Genomic DNA, 20,994 nt, shown 5'->3' on the forward strand with positions numbered 1-20,994 from the left:
GTCGAGATGCTCTGTCTCAGTCATTCAACCATCACAATCTGTGACTTTCTAAAGTCTCAGATCCATTTTCTTTCCATCAGTGAATCAACACCAAGAACTGACTGTTCCCCCGTTGCCCTCATGTATCCCACCCGTTGGCAGTGCCACTGTAACAAGATAATCAGTGTTATTCTCCTCACCTGTCAGTGTGTTTGGTGCTGTGGCTGACAGTTGCCTGTTGTAATATTTAACTTGTTTATCTCATCTTGCTGTGTGGACATATTCACTCATGCCATCTGTTGGGTCTGTCTAGCACAGGCCCACCGCACACCATCCAGCACAAGTCTTATCAAAATCGACGCTCTAACTCTTCTTTATGTGATGACTTTTTTTCCCCACAAAACAAGAGGTGGTCTGTATACATGAATCAGAGGTCCTGGAAATTAGGTTTTGGAGATGGAAGGCGAGGTTCAGGTGCAGTTTAACACGAGTCCTCTCGCAGTTTTTCTTTGTTGGGGGACAGCTATAAAACAACTGATCATCCAGGATGGAGTGATTTATTCTTTAATCTTTTGTTTTTCTTATTATGACTTGAAATGTTGAATCGAGTGACTCATAAGAAATAGGTTTTAAAAAGTTAAAAACACCATAAAGTGACTTTAATCACTGCTTTTTTAAAACTTTGTATTCCTAGAAATATAGAGTAGTGCAGGGGTCGGCAACCCAGGGCACGCGTGCCACAGCTGGACTGGCCATCGGCCCACCGGGCATTGTGATGGTGATTTTTCATTTTTATGGGCCGATTGTTTTTTGTTTGTTTGTTTTGTAACGGTATAAACAATGAAAGGTGGTGGACTGGCCGGATGCTGGTCGATGTGTAAAAATAACTCAGTTGTTTGGTGGTGGCTATGGCGGAGCTTCCACAGAGGCCAGCAGGTGGATGACGGAAAGGGGAGGCAGAAGGAGGAGAGAACTGAACTTCAGGTAAGAAGTTATGACCTGCAGTCTATCTGGGTCAGATTTAAACCAAGTTTAGTTTATTTTCGTTGTGCTGACTTTTTACAGTCAGTTACAATAACTCTTACTGTGTACTAGCTAGCATGACGGAGTTTCTATACAGCTGTTCGGTTGCTATGATGTTACTGATAGTGAACTTTATTTTATTCATAAGGTTAGTTAATAGAGTTGCCAACCGTCCTGTAAAAACCGGAATCGTCCCGTATTCAGAGAAAATATTACGCGTTTCGTACTGAGCTGAGAAGGAACACAGTTTGTCCCGTACTTCAGCTAGAATTAAAAAAGACACAAAGCTGGAGTTTTTTAATCATGAAACTGATCAATGATCAGCTGATCGCCTTTTCTCTCTTGTTTATTTATCGCCCACTTTGCGCCAGAAAGAGGAAACCAGCAGATGTCGCGTTAAATAACAGCAGCACGTTTAAGCTTGCTCAGCTGTTGTTAGAATTTATTTAATATTAATTTCTAGTATCAGCCGATGTTTGCTGGAGCCACAGCTGTAAAGCTGCTGGTCATGATATCGGTTTGGATATGTGGTGAGCTGAACAGGTAAAGGACAAACAGGTTTACCTTTTAGGTGAAATGAATGAGTTGAAGGGAAGTTATGAACTGTTTCTGAGAGACAAATAACACCAGGATCATTTTCTACGTAGCTGAAAACTGGTAACTGTGCAGGGGTGGGTCTAGCAAAGTTTTGCCAGGGGGGCAGGTAGAGCATTAACAGGGAATGGGGGGCACAAAGAAATACTTTTCTTTCTTATTCTCATTTAACCCTTTAAGACCTACCATAGAACCAAGTCTGCCAGAGTTATCTTTATATTTGTACATGCTGTAGTGCCATTTTTGGGAGTATTTCAAGTTGCTATACATCAATATAACTGTTATAGCCCAGATTTTGATAATATGTATGCATTAACTCTATAATAACTACATAAATTGCAAAAAAGTGCAATAAACTACAAAAAATAGTTGTTGTTTTTTTGTTTTTTACATATATTTCTAGTTAGAGAAATTTAAGTTTTGTTCCTCAAAACTGTAAATACATTAAGGTTGCACAAAATAGTTTCTAACAACAGGAAATTTATTTTGAGTGTCTTCATAGTTTTAGTTTTGAGATACACAAATTTTTATATACTGCTGGAAAAATGAAAATAAATAGTGCAATTTGAGTTCTAAGCATCCCAGAAACTATTCAGAAAAGTATGAAGTCAAACATGACTTTTAAAAACACCAGTACAGGCTTATAAGGCCCCGAAGGTACAAAACTACATTTTCCACGAAAATGACGTCAGTTCCAGTTTTGGCCAGGTAATGGTGGACACGCGACAGTTCGCGCTGACGTCTATTCCAACATAGGAAGTGTTATAAACAGGTGATCGGATCGGCAAAGCGTGTTTCTGGAATATTATGGTTTTGTTGCTTCAAGCGCTTTTTATGCTGTTTTTGCAAAGCTATATGTAGAAGGAAGCCGTGACTTAGGACAAGTTGATGGAATAAGATGTAAGTACAAATTATTGTGCTAGCTTACGTGGTTCCGGTCCTACAGGGATTTAAAAAATAGTTACAGAAAATGGAGCGTGCCCGCTCCGACCGGTTTTAAAGGTTTAAAATGTCTAGCTTTTAATAAATAATTATCTGAATCTTACAACAAGTTTTTATCTGATGTAAAATGTATACATATACCAACAAGACAGTGTACATCACTGTCACAACAGCATTTGTTTTCATTGAAACGCTTTATGGCCTTTCCTATAATACCTGGTAGGTCCGTCTCTAGTCAAAGTGCCGGGCCAATTTTTTTTCCCAGTCCAGCCCCGGGCATGACACACAGTGAATTAATCTGAGATGGTGCATTAGAAAATAAATGACCTGGCCAGTGGTGCACATCGCAAATTAACTCGCATAGACACATTAGTTGTGCCACTTCTTAATGACGGTATCTTAGCTAACAACCCCAACTACCAGATTAAACTTGTAATTGGCTAAAAATAACTTAGCCTACCGGTGAGAGGGACGTTGCTTGCTGGCAGTTTTTTCAAGCAATGTTGAACGTTCCATATTCAGACACTTCAAAAGCTTCAGGAGCATCAGCACCACCTAAATACACGGATACATCCGGATACTCGAGTCAGAATTCACAATGGGTTTTTGGGACTTTTTTGTGTATGGACCAATGTTTTCTTTTCTGATCAAACCAGAAAGCTTTAATGAGCAGCTGGATTTGTGTCGCATTAACTGGCTGGACACAGAGGACATCGAAATGCAGCTGATTGAACTGAAAAGCTCGACTCTGTGGGGGTCAAAGTTTGCAGAACTACGAACGCTGGAATCCACAGCTGTGCGTGTTCATGGAGCTTTTCACCTGCTGGACATCACTACCTGACAAGTTTAACTGTCTTCAGAACATTGCAGAGGCCTTATTGACAGTATTTGGCTCTACATATCTGTGTGAGCAGATTTTCTCTCACATGAAGAGTGTCTTCAGGTCTGAACGCTGGACACTCGGAGACCTGTGTCTCTGAGTGGGAGACCAGAGATCACATTGACATGTGTGTCTCTGTATTAACAAACATGCCATATTGGCCCAGTTTACTTTTCTTATCATTGTTGTGAGGAGGCCATAAATAGCATTTGTATTTTCTGTTGTACAGTTCATTTGCTGTTATGGATAAAAAGTCTTTTTTTTGTTTCAAAATAGTTGATAACTATTCGCTGATAGCTGCCAACATCTGCGCACAAATATAATTCTATAAAGTGGTTCTATATAGTGTGTAACTGTTAATATAGAGCGTTATTAAATTTATTGCTAATGCAATCATATGGCACACTGACTTCTGAGGACATTTTAGATGGCACTCTTCTAAGGAAGCAGCTAAATTATCTGTTATGTAGTGACAGTCAGCGTTGTCAGAATCACAGCAAAGATCGTCGCTACAGCTCAATGCTGAATGTCAGTAATGTCAGTTTTAATAAAAACTATTAACTAAAGTTTAGTTACAGATAATAAGTGCTAAACTGGCAGTTATGAAGTGTCACCTTACAGATCTGCTCATATTCAGGTCATTTGCTTCATGTTTTTACACAGATTATTTTTGTTGTTGCTGCTGTTTATGCAACTAGTTTTTAAATAGATTAGATACCCCAGTTCACCCTTCAATAACACTCGAAAGGTCCAGTTTTATTTATGTCTGTCTCCTATATCCCAACGGGGAGCTGGCTCCAAAGAAGAGAGGCCTGAAATGTTCTGCCTCCCATTCTACTTTTAAATACTTGAGGAACAACAAGTAAGCCTGCAGTCTGAGAGCAAACAGCTCTGCTCGGTTACTATGAGGTCTTCAAGGTATGATGGGGCCTGATTATTCAAGACTTCGACTTTGGAAAGGGTTTTCAACATCACTGTGAGACAGGGCGTTTATAATTTTAACATTCTTCTAAAAGTTGGGATCTTCTGACAAACCTTCATTCACATGATCCAGACTTCTTGGATAAGTTGCTACAGGTTGTGCATGCCTGTGTTTTAGCACTTAACCCCTTTGTGCTCATTAACTTGATCACTTCTATCAGCTACAGTCTTCATTAGATGCATTTCAGCATTTTGTTGAGCCACTCAGTCATTTTGTAGTCGTGCAGAAAGGAATAACAAGAGATTTCACTGTTTGGTGTTACTAAATTTGAAAACGGAGACCCATGTGACAGCTTTAGACAGTTTTATACCATCATTGTTTGGCCTTTTTCTGAAACCCTGGCTGTGTATTCAAACAGTGAAAACAGCTGAGTAAGAGTCCTCTGCAAGTTTCAGCAAACTGCTTACAGCCTCAGTTTACAGCTGCAGTTTATTCGGTGGTAGGTCCTGCCTTCAGAGCTGCTCAGGTCCTCACGGTGAGCTCTTATTTCTGCCTGCATTTCTCAGACACACCTGGACGAGCTGTTGTGTGCCAAGACGAATGAGATTGGACAAGATGAAGAGCTCACAGGGTGAAATTGCCAGCTCCGGATCCCCGAGCGGCTTCGTTCAAATGTCACTCTCCCTCTGTGCTGAACTGCAGACATATTTCATGCAGTAACCTTTCAGAGGGTGAACAGTTTGGTGTCTGTCTGACTTCTTATAACTCCACCGCTGCCTCATCTTACCCATGTCATCCTTTTGTCTGCTGGACGAACTTTTATTACCTTCTCGTACCCTGGATCCAGCCAGTGTTTAAACTCGCCTTCATATCACACCATTAATTTTTCTGACGGTGCTGCCTTTCACTCTTACAGTGCCTTCACATATGCAGACAAATCAGGAAGCTAGGCTTAAAAAAATAGGCCTCTTGCACAGGTTTGTACTCTGTAACATCATTTTTCCAAAGGCATACAAAATAAATGCATTTTTAAAGGATGTGCAGGTAACGCATGAAAGACATGAAATAAGAAGATGTTGCAGTAAATTTAAGGGGGGAAAAAAAACTTCCAACGATCAAACCAAAGACTGTGAGTAATCCTCAGTCTGTCTCACAGCTGAACAGAAGGAGAATAACAAAACTTTACAAAGAGTGTGTCATACTGGTTGAAAGGCAAAATTTTTTCCAGCAGCAGAAAGGAGATGCAGGCTGGCTTTTTGTCTCTTTCATATAAATAAATAAAGATTTACACCTCTCTGCTGGGCTTCAAACTGCCAGGTCAGTCGTAGGTTAACTGGACGTGGTCCCTGCTCAAAATTGAAGTTTTAATGAAGTCTGAGAGTTGGGTATTTCACCCCCTGGTTGCTGTTTTTGGAGCTGCCAGGCGGAACTACATCAGAGGACAGTTTGGATGTGTCGGCTGTAAAATGGCTGACAGTGTGTTTTGGGATCAGTATACTTTTAATATTCTAGTCAAAAAACCTCTTGTGTGCTCCATTAAAACTATTAAAAACACGTCAGTGAGCTGCACTGCTACCCTGAAGAGTCCTGCTGCCACAAATACTCAAGAAAGCACCAAACACGCCACTGAAAATAGTCCTAAACAAATGCACTGTTTTTGTATGTTTGATGGGTGCAACATCACCTAGCTGCCTGGTTAAAGTAAAGACCCCTTTTTTAAAGATGGTGTTGGAGGTGTGTCACCGAGTGAGGACTTGGTGATCTGCTGGTTTCATATGGGCTCAAAATGTGGTCATAAATATTTTGTACTTGTAAATCGGTTTTGTACTTGTAAATCACGATTTGTATGTGTAAAAAAGATTTGTGCGTGCATAAAAAAGATTTGTGTGTGGACTTAGCCAAAAAAACCCTGCAAGTTACAAGTACGAATTTTGACCCCATTTTTCTTCCTTTCATCTGATTGGTCAATGTCATGTCAATCACAAATGTAACAATCCAACCAGAGAACAGATGGGTTTGGCTGTCGCTTTTTTGAACTGCAGGTCTTTGAAGGGAATAAATGCCCTTTTACATGCCAACCCAGCGTTTTCCTTAATCACCACGAAGGAAAACAGTCTGTGGTTGTCCGAGTTTGGTGATTTTTGTGTCACAGGTTTACGTGTTTAATATAGGGACTTCCACAGCCTTTTCAACAGCGCTGCGGACCGCGGGGTGGGGGCGGGCAGTGTTTTGGAAATGACAGTCTTCATTACAAAGCTTTCTTCGTTATGAATTAGCATAGATGTTTTTATTTAACATTTGAAGAACTAGCAAAAAAACCAGAAACTCTTGTAGAGGACATAAAGTCAGAGATAGAAACGACAAGGAGCAGGTGCATCTAGTACAGGTAGAGCTGCTGCAAAAACCCACAGAGCCCAGCAGCCAGCGCAACAAATTCTGGATCCTTTGCTTTTAGTTAGCAGTTAGCATTAGCAGCACATCCTGCGTCCGATGTGAAAGGACTTTTATGCTGCGCACTGTGACTCACAGCAGTGGTCCCGGGTCAGCCCTAACTTTGTGTTAAACTAATCCTAAAGTAATAATAATATTTCTAACCACTGATATACCACAACTTTATCCTTTCAACAGTTAGGGGACCTAGCTGCTATCGGATATTTATATAGAGATCCTCCAGCTTCAAACTGTATTACCCTTCAAGGACCTGCAGTTCAAAAAAAGCGCCCCTCCGACAGCCAAACCCATCTGTTCTCTGATTGGATTGTTACATTTTTGATTGACATGACATTGACCAATCAGATAAAAGGAAGAAAAATAGTGTCAAAATTCGTACTTGTAACTTTCAGGGTTTTTTTTGGCTAAGTCCACACACAAATCTTTTTTACGCACGCGCAAATTATTTTTTACACACACAAATCTTTGTTACACACACACAAATTCTTTTTACACATACGAAACTGATTTACAAGAAACTGATTTACAAGTACAAAATATTTATGACCACATTTTGAGCCCATAGTTTTACCCAACCTGAGAATATTAATCTGAGTTTGTTTGATTGGTTTCTGTTGTGAACCTTTAATCGGGCAGCTTCTGTTTGGTTGGGAGGTCATTTAAGTTCGTAGTGTCAGCCTCAATCAGTGTCGAGTGATTGTTGCCTTCAGGATTCTCGTGTGTTTGAGAGTTGCGAATTCTCAGAAGGATTTAAGACTGTGACTGAAGTCTGTTCTAATATTCATGCTGCAGAAAGCGAAGGAGACGACAATCGTCGAAGGTTCTGAAGAACTTTCAGACAGGAGCTAACCTCACAAAACAGATTTCTCACAATGGATTCAGTCGCACATTCAGCCTGCTTTGGCGAGCTTTCCAACCACCACAGTATTTAACCACAAAAATCACATAATCTTCACCAAATCAATATTTAATTATCACATATAAGGCACCTGTTTTCCACAGAATCGATCTACCAGCATAATTTTTTTTCCAGTCCACAGGTGAAAGATCATTAAGTAAAAGCTGAAATAATGAAACAAAAATAATCTTACTGGAAATGTGTCAAAGTATATTTAAATTCCCAGACTGGAAGTGCACATTATGCAGAACTGTATACATGGAATTATTGGAGTCGGTGTTAATTACTTTATACACTCCCGGGTAACTTAATCTGTAAAAACCTATTAACTTATGTTAATGAGATGAATCTGCAAAATTAAATTAGTGCTACAGTAGTACAGTACAAAAGACATTTTCCTCTAATATGCACGTTCGTTGAAAACCACAACCGATCAAAATAACCGCACACATGCAAGTAAAGGTAGGTGAACCCCAGCTTCTTTAACAGAATAATGCATAATAATACATGTTTTGTGACTGTATTAGATACACAAGCACTAATTTATCTTTTTGGTTTCACAGACAAAACTCACAGATTTTAATTGATAATTAGAAAAGTTATTTTCAGCTGGTATTTATTTACGAGAGGTCGCCACAGCGAGGAGCTCCACGTGTTTGATTTGGCAGAAAGGGAACTAACATGAAAAAGTGGAAATGTAACACATAGAGCACAAACACCACAGGGTTTTCATATAAAGATGTTTTTATGATTTCCACCAATGGAAAACTGACAAGGCTGATTTAAAAAAGGAAAAGAAAAATGCTAGAGTTCAGTTTATTCATCCATCTTTGCAAAACTGGAGCCTTGGCAAAGGATGCGCTCTGAGCGTAATCTGGAATTTAAAAACAGCTTTTCTGAGTCGACTGCTTCTACACCTGGGGCATCCAGTTATAGGAAAACAAGGAAAGAAGCTCTGCTGCGGTTGGATCGAAGTCTGAGTGTTTTATCATTGAAGTAAAAAACTTATTCTTTTGTATTCATTTTTGGAATTTCCATTGACAAAACTGCATTATTTTACAAAATGAAGCAACTTTTGCTCCACTTGAGTATTTCCATGTCAGATATTGAGCATGCTGCTATAAATCATGCTCTAAAATATTCTCAAGACTAAAAATATTTGGCTGCTCCTCTGTCATCGAGTGTCGGAGCACTTTCTCAGCTCAGCAGAGCTTTTCAGTGAAATTAGATTTTTTTTTCCCCGACTGGAGTTAAATCAGCAGCTGAAATAATTTAAAAAGTTTGTTAATGAGCTTCGGGCAGTGTTTGTTTGTTCTAAATGTGAGGCGTCTGGAGACTGTGGAGCAGCACAGAGGATGTGTTGGTGTGTGGAGAAGTTTCTTTGTGGCGCACAAAATAAAAGGAAAATCTGAAATAGGTAGGGTCCTGATCTCTTATAAATCCATTCATCATTCCTGAGTCAAATAATGCAGAAAATAAAAGACAATAAGGGAAGATGTGCGTTAGATATGCTCTATAATCTGTGTCCAACCAACCAACTAACTAATATTAAATAAGTAAATAAATGTGACATAAAATAAACCTAAAGTACAATTAGGGCTGGGCTATATCATACCGTTCGCGGTAATACCGGTATAATGTTGGGCAACGATAAGAAAATGAAATATCGTGATAGAATATGGGTAAAACGCGCATGCTCAGTGCCTTTGTTTTCATAAGCACATGGCGGAAAAAGCATGGCGGCAACGGAGAATAAGAAGGGCAAAAGCAGATCGTTGAATGAAACGGATGAACCAGAATTGGTTTGTAAAAATGCTGCAACTTCAGTGTGGAACTGGTTTAGCTTTCGTCCATCAGATACACAACAAAGCACTATTTTTGGTAGAGCATGCTAGCGGGCCGTCGTTATTACCGTGTTTTTTGGAAAATACGGCACACTTAAAATCAATCCTTTGATTTTTCTGAAAATCGACAGTGCCCCCTTGATGGATACGAACCCGCACCGCTTGATGGATTGTCGGAGGATTATGGCTATCGTTGGCAGGAGCCTCGCAGAGTGATACGTACTGTGCTTCAACATAATATTACCGTATTGTGTGTGTATAACCTCTTTTTAAGTTTTGTGGATATTATACATGGTTATGCTGAGGATATGTCTTTTGGTTAAACTGTCAGCGAGGAATTTGCATTTGCACTGTTAAATTTTTATATAACTTTAATGCACATAAAAAACAGCTGCTGTTTAAGTGAAAATACATTGATGGTTTTCTTTTTTTGCACTAATAAAGTTGTGGAGTTGTAAAGTATTCTATCTAGTGTAATTATATTGTCAGTTATATCGTTATTGCAAATTTTCAAATGTATATCGTGATAAATATTTTTTGGTCATATCGCCCTGCTCTAAGTACAATTACAGCCATTAATATTCAATACTTTAGTATGTTTGTCTGAAAGAGGTTTCTCTTTTAAATGAGACTCAATATCATTACCTGTATAAATAAAGGTTAAATGAAAATTATGTTAAATTTAAAAAAAAAATCACAGATCGTGAAAGTGGTTTCTTCTGGCTCAGGTTGAACCATTCACTGGAGCCATTTTTTACATTAAACATAACAATGTTATTCTTATCTTTTTTATGTCTTTATTTGCTGGGTTTATTCAGAAAAGGTCTCACTTATTGCATTTTTCGTGACCTGCTGATCAGGATTGATCCTGATTCTGGTTGTCTTTGTTTTGTTACATCAGTGTTTTTTTTCATAAAAGTTTGGTGAATTCAAGTCGTTATTGAGTTGCCATTGGTCGTGCCGCTGCTGTGTGACAAACCCTCTGTTAAAAAACAGCTTATTCCGGTCACAGGCTGATATGAGGTGCTGCACAAAGGCCCAGTATCAGATTAAGAAAGCTTATTTTGAACTGGGAAACATTGTTCTACCTTTTCCTCATGTGTCAATAGAAAAAGCTTTATTAATTTCATAAACTAACTATTTATTGTGTCTGTTGTAAAATGTGAGTGTAGAGAGATCCATGTTAAATGCATCACTAAATGATGTCCACGTTTTAGTTTATTTTACAAAGTTAGATATCATGATGAACTGTTGATGCTGGAGGTGAATCCTGCAGAAACTCTGTTTATGATTAGTTTAGAATCTTGAGAAACAGAATCAGTGTATTTACAGATTTTATGTTCTGTGTTATTAAGTTCTAAAGTTCTAAGGAAGCATCATCGTGGTGTTTTTCCAAACTCAGCTCGAGCCTGCGGAGAAGCTGATGGAGTACGTGATCGCGCTGGGTAGCAGCCGCATGTCAGCATCTTTGCTCGTTCGTCACATCCTCTCAGAGATCGGCGCCTTGGCCGATCAGCTCTGGCAAGCCTTCCAGGTAAACGCCCGCTGCCTTCCCCACACCTGCTCCTCCACCTCTTCTCCTGTGTCTTTATTTTTGGCTCAGTGACAATGCTGATCCCTTTTGTTTCTTTCGTCCTCCGCTGCCCGCTGATAAACTGCAGGTTTATTTTCCCAGTCTCTGCAGCTTTGCAGCTCTTTTTTTTAAAAACCATGTTCAGATCATAAATGTGTGACTTGTGCTCACTGTTTTTTTTTTGTTTTGTTTTTATTGTTCTTCCCCACAGATTCTCTCTCTCTCTCATACATCTATTTTTTATTTGACCTTTTTGCTCCTCAAAGTCGCCCTTTGTACGAGGCTTCAGGCCCAAACAGTTTGCCCTTATCGACTCATTGCCACGGTCGCGTCTGAAAGACCGTAATCAATACCGCTTCCTACAGGTTTCCTGTCCACCGTATTCAAGAGTTTCTCAGTGGGTTTCTCTGACCAGGTGAGAGCTGCGTGTGACCGGCGTTGCTTCCTGTGAAAGACAGAGGCAGGTGTCATGCCTCCGGGGTCCTGCGAAATGGAAATGTGTAAAAATCAAAATTTAAAAAAAAAGGATACAGACAATTTTCCCCCTTCACTGCTCCTGCTGAGCTTCCCTCCCACTCAGCAGGGTCGGTCACGCTCACTTGAAATTTATCCATGCTGCATTTTTTTAGAGCCAAGTTAAAGAGGACAAACAGCTGAACACACTGTTCACTGGAGATATTGACAATGCAAAACAGCCTTGAGCTGCAGTGAAGCCTTTGTCTCCAGCAAACTAGCAGTAATGGGTATCTGTAAGCAAGACTCTGAAGAGGTAGTCCTTCGTAAAAGTGCGGCCCTGTTATCATCCTGTGTGCATGCACGAGGCCTGTAATTGCGAACTTGAATTAAGCAGGATGTTAAACCTGTTGCTATGACGGTGTGACATTTCCAAGCACACGGGCAGCCATCAGTGTGTCCATGGAAATGTCTCAGAGACCATCCCTCCCCACCCCACAAGCCTTTTGTTCCTCTTTTCTTTCAAGGCTAGAGAGATGGGATTGAGATTGGTATTTGCAGACGGCGGTCCCATATTTGCCTGCAGCTCTCTGTGGTTCAGCCTCTCGGGGGAAGAGCTGTGTGGCTCCCATTATGTAAAAAACTGGAGAGCAGCATTTGAAACACACAATCATGCTCTGCTTCACAGTAAATGATGATGGCTGCCTCTGTTGAACCTTCAATTCTTCAATCACAGCCTTCAGAAGAAAACTATTTCAGCCCGCAGTCCTCAATATGTTTTAAATGCCTTCTCCTAACAAAGTATGCTATTAAAAACTAGAGATGGCACGATACCACTTTTTTATGTCCGATACCGATATCATAAATTTGGATATCTGCCGATACCAATATGAATCCGATATAGTGTTTTTTAATCAACAAAACTGTTTTTTTAAATATCTTGCTGCATTTTGTATAAGTTCATACTCAAGTTTAAAACAACAACTACACTAAAGCTATTCTGTTATACCTGTATGCAAAAAAAAAAAAGTTTCATAGTTCAGCAATACTGATCAATCTAATAAACTTAAACCTACACCATCCTTGTCACGGATTGCCGGGGCAAGCCGTGTGGAATGTAGAAAAGGACCCAAAGGGCAGCAGCTCTGGAGCAGGTGAGTGTTTATTTAACAAAAGAAAATACAAACAGCAATGGCGTGGGTGAAGGTGAAACAGGAAAACCTAAACTGGGTAAAACTAACAAAACAAACCAGAAACGAAGATGCAGAGGTCCGGGGAAATACATACGGAGAGACGCAGGGAGACCGAGGGGAAACAACACAGACGAACCAGCAATTACTAAGACAGAAAATACAACTTAATACACTCAGAGAACACAGGGAGATTACACACAGGTGGGAGACACAGCTGGGAGTGATTAACATAACGAGACTAGGGAGGCAAACTGAAAACACTCACATAAGACGCAGACCTTCACAATAAAACAGGAACACACGGGCAGAACAGAGTAAACACTAAACAAAGGAAGAACAGAACCAAAATCGAAGAAAAAACACAAAATGCTGGGTCAAAAGGACCCAGGATCATGACAATCCTCCCTATTCTGGTATTTTAAAGAGTACTTAGCGTAAATATTAAGCAACCTAACTAATAGGGTTCCAACTCCCAGCAACAACAAAAATAAATAAATAAAAAATAGGGAACCACCCCTCACGCTCCACCTCATGATGCTTAATCAACGTAATCAACCTTAATTTGATGCAGTGTGAAAAAAAAATGCACAGAAATCAATTATTTTTCAAGAAATATTAAATAGATTCAACATCTTTCTTCAACAAAATTGCAGACTGCACAGATGGTACCTTCCCAAAGGAAAAAGTACTATAGCTTACTAGGGTGTATATATATTAGACTTAATAGTCACTATATACAGTAATTGACTTCTATTCATTTTACATCAAATTAAAACTTTGGGTGTCAGATAATTATTTATTAAAAGCTAGACATTTTAAATGAGAATAAGAAAGAAAAGTATGTCTTTGTGCCCCCTTTTCCCTGTTAATGCCCTATCGGCCCCCCTGGCTAAACTTTGCTAGATCCGCCCCTGCACAGTTACCAGCGTCAGCTACGTAGAAAAAGATCCTCGAGTAGAAAGTAATATTAAATACATTCTAACAACAGCTGATCAAGCTTAAACGTGCTGCTGTTGTTCAGCCGCTGGTTTCCTCTTTCTGGTGCAAAGTGGGCCAAAAACAAACAAGAGACACGGACTCGCGACAGAAAAGCCGATCAGCTGATCATTAGCAGTTTCATGATTGAAGTAGCAGCAGGAGAGGCAGTCGCTTGTTAAGCTTAATGCAGGAATGCTTTACAAACATTCAGAGATGGACTTACACACTTGCTTTACTTCTCTCGGGGATAACTTTGTCGGAGATGAAATGCCGGGTTGCTAGCAAAGCTCCAAATGCTATCCAGACCACCGACAGGTCCCGCATGCCACAGCCGCTCTATCACGTGATGCATACTGCTCCGACGTGCTAACGTTCTGAGGTGAGTTACGGTGTGTTGCAAGTTTTGTGAGGTGCTTTCGTGATATTTAATGGATCGGATTGCATTTTTTATTTTTCTCCGATATCCGATCCAGTAATTTAGGTCAGTATCAGACCGATACGTAATATCGGATCGGCCCATCTCTATTAAAAACACATAGAATGTATTCGTGGTTTGGGGTAGAGCTGGCTGGACTCAAATTAGAGGATGTCTTTGACTCTGTAGTAGTTTTTCTGCCCCAAAATGGACCTTCAGTGAGATTGGTCCACATGAAGAAAAGAAAGTCTGCATCACCTTGCTTACATACACCATCTGTGCATTTTCCCTTTGTTTTAATAAACAAACATTTATTTTAAGCTGTAGCAGATTAAACATTACTTCAGAATAACCAATTTTGACCAAATTCCTGGTGATTTTTCCTTCCTTGTGGTCCTACTTTTGCTTCATTGCACAAAAAGCAAATGCATACATTTGCCTAAGGAAAAAAGAAAACACTGGGCCAGTTTTTTATATCAGGAAAATGTTTTAAACCCATTATTTGCACTCTGTACAGTTTTATATACAAGGGGAAACTGCTGAGTTGTCCACTTATTTAATGTAAAACCAAATGGAAAGCCTCAGGACAAAGTGAGAAGTGCTTTATGTAAGACTGCTATGTCCAAGTAGGGGATTAGTGACTATATGAGTTCAGACTGATTTTTAGAAATTTCTGCCCTTCACCCCAAGGGTGAAGTGCACAAAAAAAAACTCAAAGTAAAGGTAAATGACACTCATTGTCAGCATTCATGAGGAATTAACTTCACTTTTAACTTAAGTACCAAGCAAACTCCTCAACAACAGCGATTTCAGGTCTATTGGGCTGAAATGTAAGTAGAGTAAAACATAACCCCTTAAACATTTCACCAGAGACTTGCGGGATGTTAACTAGTGAAACAGAAACATCCAGTGAAAGTTCAGTGAAAACTGTACTATGTCATAGATAAGAAGATTGAAAAGCAGTCACAGGCTCTAGTCTGATTTGTGCATGTAGGTCATTCCCCAACTGTGAGGTTCTTAAAATGCTCCAGCACCTTTAGTTTCCTGAAAATACATACAGTGTATAAATAATCTGATACACAGAAGTAGAGATCTATGTAAACTTTTGTATAACAAAGCCTAAAGGTCAACGTTCTTGGGTTTGCACTGGTTTTACACTTAGCTTTGGCTTTTTGGCTTGGGTTTGGAGTAGTTTAAGATCTAGTTTTGGTTGTGGGTAAGTTTTTCTCTTCACTTTAGGCTTGGTTTTGAACTTGTGTTTAGACAAGTTTGAGACTTGGTTTTGTTCTAGAGTTTGGGCCTTTTTGTAGACAGGTTTGTTTTGGGTTTGGACTGGTTTTAGATTTATTTTGGTTTTGGGCTGGTTTAGATCTATTATGGGTTTGGATTGGTTTTAAATCTAGTTTTGAACTTAGTTTTGGGTAGTTTAGGGATTTGATTGGTTTAAGACTTGGTTTTGATCTTGGGTTTAGGCTGGTTTTAGACTTTGTTTTGGGTTTGGACTCATTTTAGATCTAGTTTGGGCTGGTTTTAGATGTAGTTTTGGGTTTGGGCTGGTTTTGATGTAGTTTTGGGTTTGAGCTGGTTTTAGATCTAGTTTTGAGTTTGGGCTGGTTTTAGATGTAGTTTTGAGTTTGGACTGGATTTAGACTTTGTTTTAGGTTTGGGCTGGTTTTAGATCTAGTTTAACAGCAAAAATTAAGAAAAATTATGGAATAGGATAAGATAAAAAGAATAACTCACTCTAAACAATAGAATACAAATCAAAATATCAAATTCAAATTTTATTTGTCACGTACACAGTCATACACAGTACGATATGTAGTGAAATGCTTGGACAACTGCTCGTGACCTAAAGAAAACAAAAAAGGAAAAGGCTATGAATAAGATAGGAAATAAATATGAAAAATTAAAAAGGGTAAATTTAACTAGGAAGGAATAAAATATAAATTAAGGTTAAAAATGAAATAACTGTACAACACAAATTAGAATGAAGGGTAAATTTAACTGAGAAAGAATAAGATAAAATATATAAATTAAAGTTGAAAATAAAATAACTGTACAACAAAATACACAATATAGAACTATATAAGAATGTATGAAGAAATATAAATAAATATATACACAATAACAGCAGCTGTACAAGTATTAACTGGAAATGAAGAATGTAGTGACCAGTGTTGTGCAATCCACATTATGTCTTGTGCAGTGCAAATATGCTTAAAGTGATTTAAGTGATGAAGTGAAAACAATGTCCAGAATGTCCAGTGTGTGTGTAAGAACTGTATGTGTGGGTCAATACTGTGTGGTGGTGTGATTGAGAAACCGTATCGCCTGCGGGAAGAAGCTCCTCCTCAGTCTCTCTGTGTTGGTCTTCAGGGAGCAGAATCGCTTTCCTGACCTCAACAGAGAGAACAGTCCGTTGCTGGGATGGCTGAGGTCCTTCACGATCTTCCTGGCCTTGGTCCAGCACCGCCTGCTGTAGATTGAGTGCAGGTCAGGGAGCTCGGAGCGGATGGTGCGCTCAGCTGATCGCACAACCCTCTGTAGAGCTCGTCTGTCCTGCATGGTGCTGTTCCCGAACCAGGTTAAGATGTTTCCCGTCAGGATGCTCTCTATGGTGCACGAGTAAAAGTTCCCGAGCACCTTGGAGGGCAGTTGGAAGTCTCTCAAGCGTCTGAGGTGGTAGAGACGCTGACGGGCCTTTTTCACCACGGTGTTGATGTGACAGGACCATGACAGGTCCTGCGTGATGTGAACTCCGAGGTATTTGAAGCTGTCCACTCTCTCCACTGGGCACTCGTTGATGACGGGGGTCTGGTAGTTCCTCTCCTGCTTAGTGCTGAAGTCCACTATCAGCTCCTTTGTCTTACTGACGTTTAGAAGGAGGTTGTTCCTCTGGCACCAGTTCTCCAGATTCCTAATCTCCTTCAGGTAGGCCGTCTCGTTGTTATCAGAGATCAGGCCCACCACGACGGTGTCGTCAGCAAACTTGATGATGGTGGTGGAGCTGGTAGTGGCCACACAGTCATATGTGTACAAAGAGTACAGCAGGGGGCTCAGAACACACCCCTGGGGGGCTCCAGTGCTGAGAGTGGTGGAGGCTGAGACATGTCCGCCCTTCCTTACTGCCTGTGGTCTGCCAGTTAGGAAGTTGAAGATCCACTGACACATAGATGAGCTGAGTCCCAGATGCTCCAGCTTGGTGGTGAGTGTGGAGGGAATTATGGTGTTAAATACAGAGCTGTAGTCTATGAAGAGCATTTTAACATAATTCCCCCTTCTAGTGTCCAAGTGAGTGAGTGATGTGTGGAGGAGATGAGAGATGGCATCGTCTGTGGAACGATTTGGACGGTAAGCGAACTGTAGTGGGTCCAGTGTGTCTGGTAGTGAAGAAATGATGAAGTCTCTGACCAGGCGTTCAAAGCACTTCATCACTACTGAGGTGAGGGCTATAGGGCGGTAGTCATTGAGAGAAGCAGGGTGGGGTTTCTTCGGGACAGGAACAATGATGGACTCTTTGAAGCATGTGGGGATCACCGACTGAGATAAAGAGATGTTGAATATCTCAGTGAACACAGGAGCTAGCTGGTATGCGCAGTCTCTGAGGATACGACCTGGGATGCCGTCTGGTCCTGCTGCTTTCCTGGTGTTCACTCTCATAAAGGCTCTCCTTACTTCATGCTCGGAGATGACGAGCACGTTTCCGGTGCTGGCAGTATCTTCCTGTCTGCAGCCGTTAGCGCCGCTAGCACTAGCATTGTTGGAGTCCTTAGCTGCAGCCTCGAAGCGAGCATAGATGAAGATGAAGATGGCGCCTGTGAGGTCGGCTGCCGTCACGACTGCTCCGACCACTTTTTCTTTGTCTTTGTTTTTTAAGTTAGTTTTCAGCGTTTCTAAATCGGCAAAATCATCACCATTGGGTACATTAGGTATGACAGTGACACTATTGTCTCTATTGGTATACAATTTACTCACAATTCGAAGTTTTTAACTCCGGATCCGAGCTGGCCGAGTGAGATCTTGAGGGAGAACAAAGGGAAGCGGTGGCAGCCTAGAGGGAAGCGAGCCGGCGTCAGGAACAGGCTGAGAGCTCGTGCACACCGCACACCTCTGCCTAGCATCCTGCTCGCCAACGTCCAGTCACTGGAGAACAAGCTTGACGACCTCAGGGCCAGGGTAAATACAAAACTATATGCAATAGAATAAAATACTGTGTCAGAAAAAATCTAACATTTTAGATTTTGGGTCTAGAATGAATGCTTTAACATTTACTTAATTTCTATTGCAGTTTTTAGGTAAAAATAGTTTGACTACATTTTAAAGTGATATAATAGGCTTCTAAAGCCCAAAGAAAAAGTCCAAAGTGCTTCAAATCCTCTTTTAATGACTAACTTTAGTCTTTCAACTAATGAACCAATTCAACACTATACAGCATTAAAATCACTAAAACTTTCTGGCACATTCCTTAACGGCACCACACATAGCAGCTAATTTCAGCCTGAATGTTTATGTCACTAATACTGACTGCGTGATTTGGAGTGACATTAAACTACATATTACTTTGCCGGCGACCCGCTGGGACGCTACAAAGACCCTCTAAGAGCTTCTTGTTCGTCATTCGAAAACCACTGAGCTCTGCAGTTACAAGCTCGCCCCATACAGAACTGAGATCTTTCACACTCTCGGCAGGCTGAGTCAACGCCATGAACAGACCCCTGCCTCAGCTCTTTGTCAGTAGCAGCAGACCCCATGAGCAGTGTTGAGTGAAAAGTAGTTCTCAGCATGGAGGATTTCTTTTGACAGGAGAACCATCATGACAGTGGCAGAAGTGAGTGGGTGGATTTTATTTGTCTCCTTTCATTTTCAAATGTTTTGATTTTTCTTGCCAACATTAACAGGACCATCAGAGAAAGTGAACACTCCTTCATAATAGCATATCACTGGGTGACAGAAATTTATCACCAACACATTCATTTCAAAACAAAATACCCAGTGGTGTGTCTTTATTTCACCTCACGGTGCCTTTAAACCTTTAGCTTAGGTTAATTAATAATCTAATTCTAAACATACTCTGCCGCAGAAATATTACTACTAGTTTCACTACTTACCTGTAGCAGTCACATGATCCGATCATCTCGGTAAATTAACCTGTAACGATAGGCCAGCATTTACTGTGTTGCGCCAGAAGCTCGGGAGGAATGAACCAACAAAAAAAACGGCTTCCCTTCATACAGACAGACACCACCCTGTAATCAATATGCAGGTAGGTTCCTAATTAGCCCAATCACATGATACAAGGAGCGAATGCAGCGGAAAGAGAGAAAAGGTGAAGCAAGCAAGCAAACAACCAAGAGAGAGAGACACGCGCAACCCATCCGGCCACATAAGTATAAAAGTACATCCAGTTCTCAGTAGGGCTGCCACGATTAATCGGCTTGGCTGAGATTAAAGTTATAGTTTTTACACAGCTGAATAAACATCAAGCAGACAACTGATTATCAGAAGTGTGAGATGCTGGAGAATATACTCCGGTGTCCTGTTATATTTTAAATAGCAAGGAGTTTATTAAACTTCAAATCTGCAAATTTCATTAAAATTTAATAAACCATCATCTTGTCTTTATTGTTAGTTAGCACATACCTGAAACACTTAAGGCTATAAGCTAATGATAGTTATATAAGAGCAGATGCTGCTGGTGCAATAAGCTGTACGTCCAATGGGTGATGATCTGATTAGTCGACTAATCGCAAAAATAATCGGTGACTAGTCAACTATCAAAATAATCGTTTGTGGCAACAAAGTAATATGTAGTTTAATGTCACTCCAAATCACGCAGTCAGTATTAGTGACATAAACATTCAGGCTGAAATTAGCTGCTATGTGTGGTGCCGTTAAGGAATGTGCCAGAAAGTTTTAGTCATTTTAATGCTGTATAGCAGCCCTAGTTCTCAGCTGGAGATACTACAGTTTTTTGGCTAACCTTCATCTTTAAACTAATGATTCAGATCAGATTCAGTCCCACGCGGGCTTAAAGTGACTAAAACTTTGCAACACATTCTCACTCCCAAAGTGTAATATTTTATGCTAGGTGACAAATCGTCAACATCTTACACTTCTGGGCACCCAACACGTCCCTTAATTATGAAATCGGAAAAATTAGGAAACATGAGAACCATTTGGAATCAATCTACACATGTTTGTTCATTTTACTTAAATCGCTTTGGAAAACACTATTTAGGCTACGTCCACATGTACACGGGTATTTTTGAAAACGGAGATTTTCCGTTTTCGTTTTAAAAAATAATCCCGTCCACACGTAAAGGCAGAAATGAAGGAAAACGCTGCTAGGAACATGCCAAAGCAGCAGGTGGCGATATATTCCTAACCGTGCAGAAATGTTGGCCAATCAGAAGTCTAGAAGCCTCGGTGGGAAAAAGTAAAGAAACAATAACGTGGCGCACAGTGTGACATCAAAAAATGCGCACACATTTGACGCTGCATTTTCTCCGTTTTTTTCGTCCGCGCGTAAATGCAAAAACAGAGTTTTCAAAAATATCCACCCTGGCCGGAGTTTTTAAAAATCTTCGTTTTCAGTGACCAAAAACGCAGTTTACGTGTGGACGAAAGGTGCAAACGCATAGAAAAATCTGCGTTTTCAAAAATACCCAGGTACGTGTGGACATAGCCTTAATGTCATTATAGTGCTGGATAAGGTTAGGGATCAGGTTAGGGTTAGGGCTGGAATACATGGCTGGAATGTGTATTACCGCGGGACCGTAATTCTATTGGATTTAACCCATAACCTGGCGCATAGCATAAGAACGCTGAAGGTCACCTTTCGCGTTC

The 20,994-nt window shown here is 40.3% G+C and overlaps 1 protein-coding gene across 3 annotated transcripts in view; it reads left to right on the plus strand.

Annotated features, from left to right (window-relative positions):
* mei4 (meiosis-specific, MEI4 homolog (S. cerevisiae)) overlaps nt 1-20,994 on the plus strand; it is an 83,624-nt gene that overhangs the window by 14,435 nt on the left and 48,195 nt on the right. For 2 of the 3 annotated variants that reach the window (XR_014888488.1, XM_085246149.1), the window contains exon 4: nt 10,936-11,067. The exons of the other annotated variant lie outside the window; for it this stretch is intronic. Coding sequence is in view for 1 of the 2 variants with exons in the window: in XM_085246149.1 (XP_085102275.1) it covers nt 10,936-11,067 (132 nt within the window). In the remaining variant the exon portion in view is untranslated. The remainder of the gene's footprint in view (nt 1-10,935; nt 11,068-20,994) is intronic. 3 annotated transcript variants of the gene reach the window in all.

Source organism: Mchenga conophoros, linkage group LG15, assembly GCF_057382185.1.
Source record: "Mchenga conophoros isolate Kocher_MC1m ecotype Shallow Benthic linkage group LG15, M_conophoros_male_GT1.1, whole genome shotgun sequence".
In the NCBI taxonomy this organism is placed as follows: Eukaryota; Metazoa; Chordata; class Actinopteri; order Cichliformes; family Cichlidae; genus Mchenga; species Mchenga conophoros.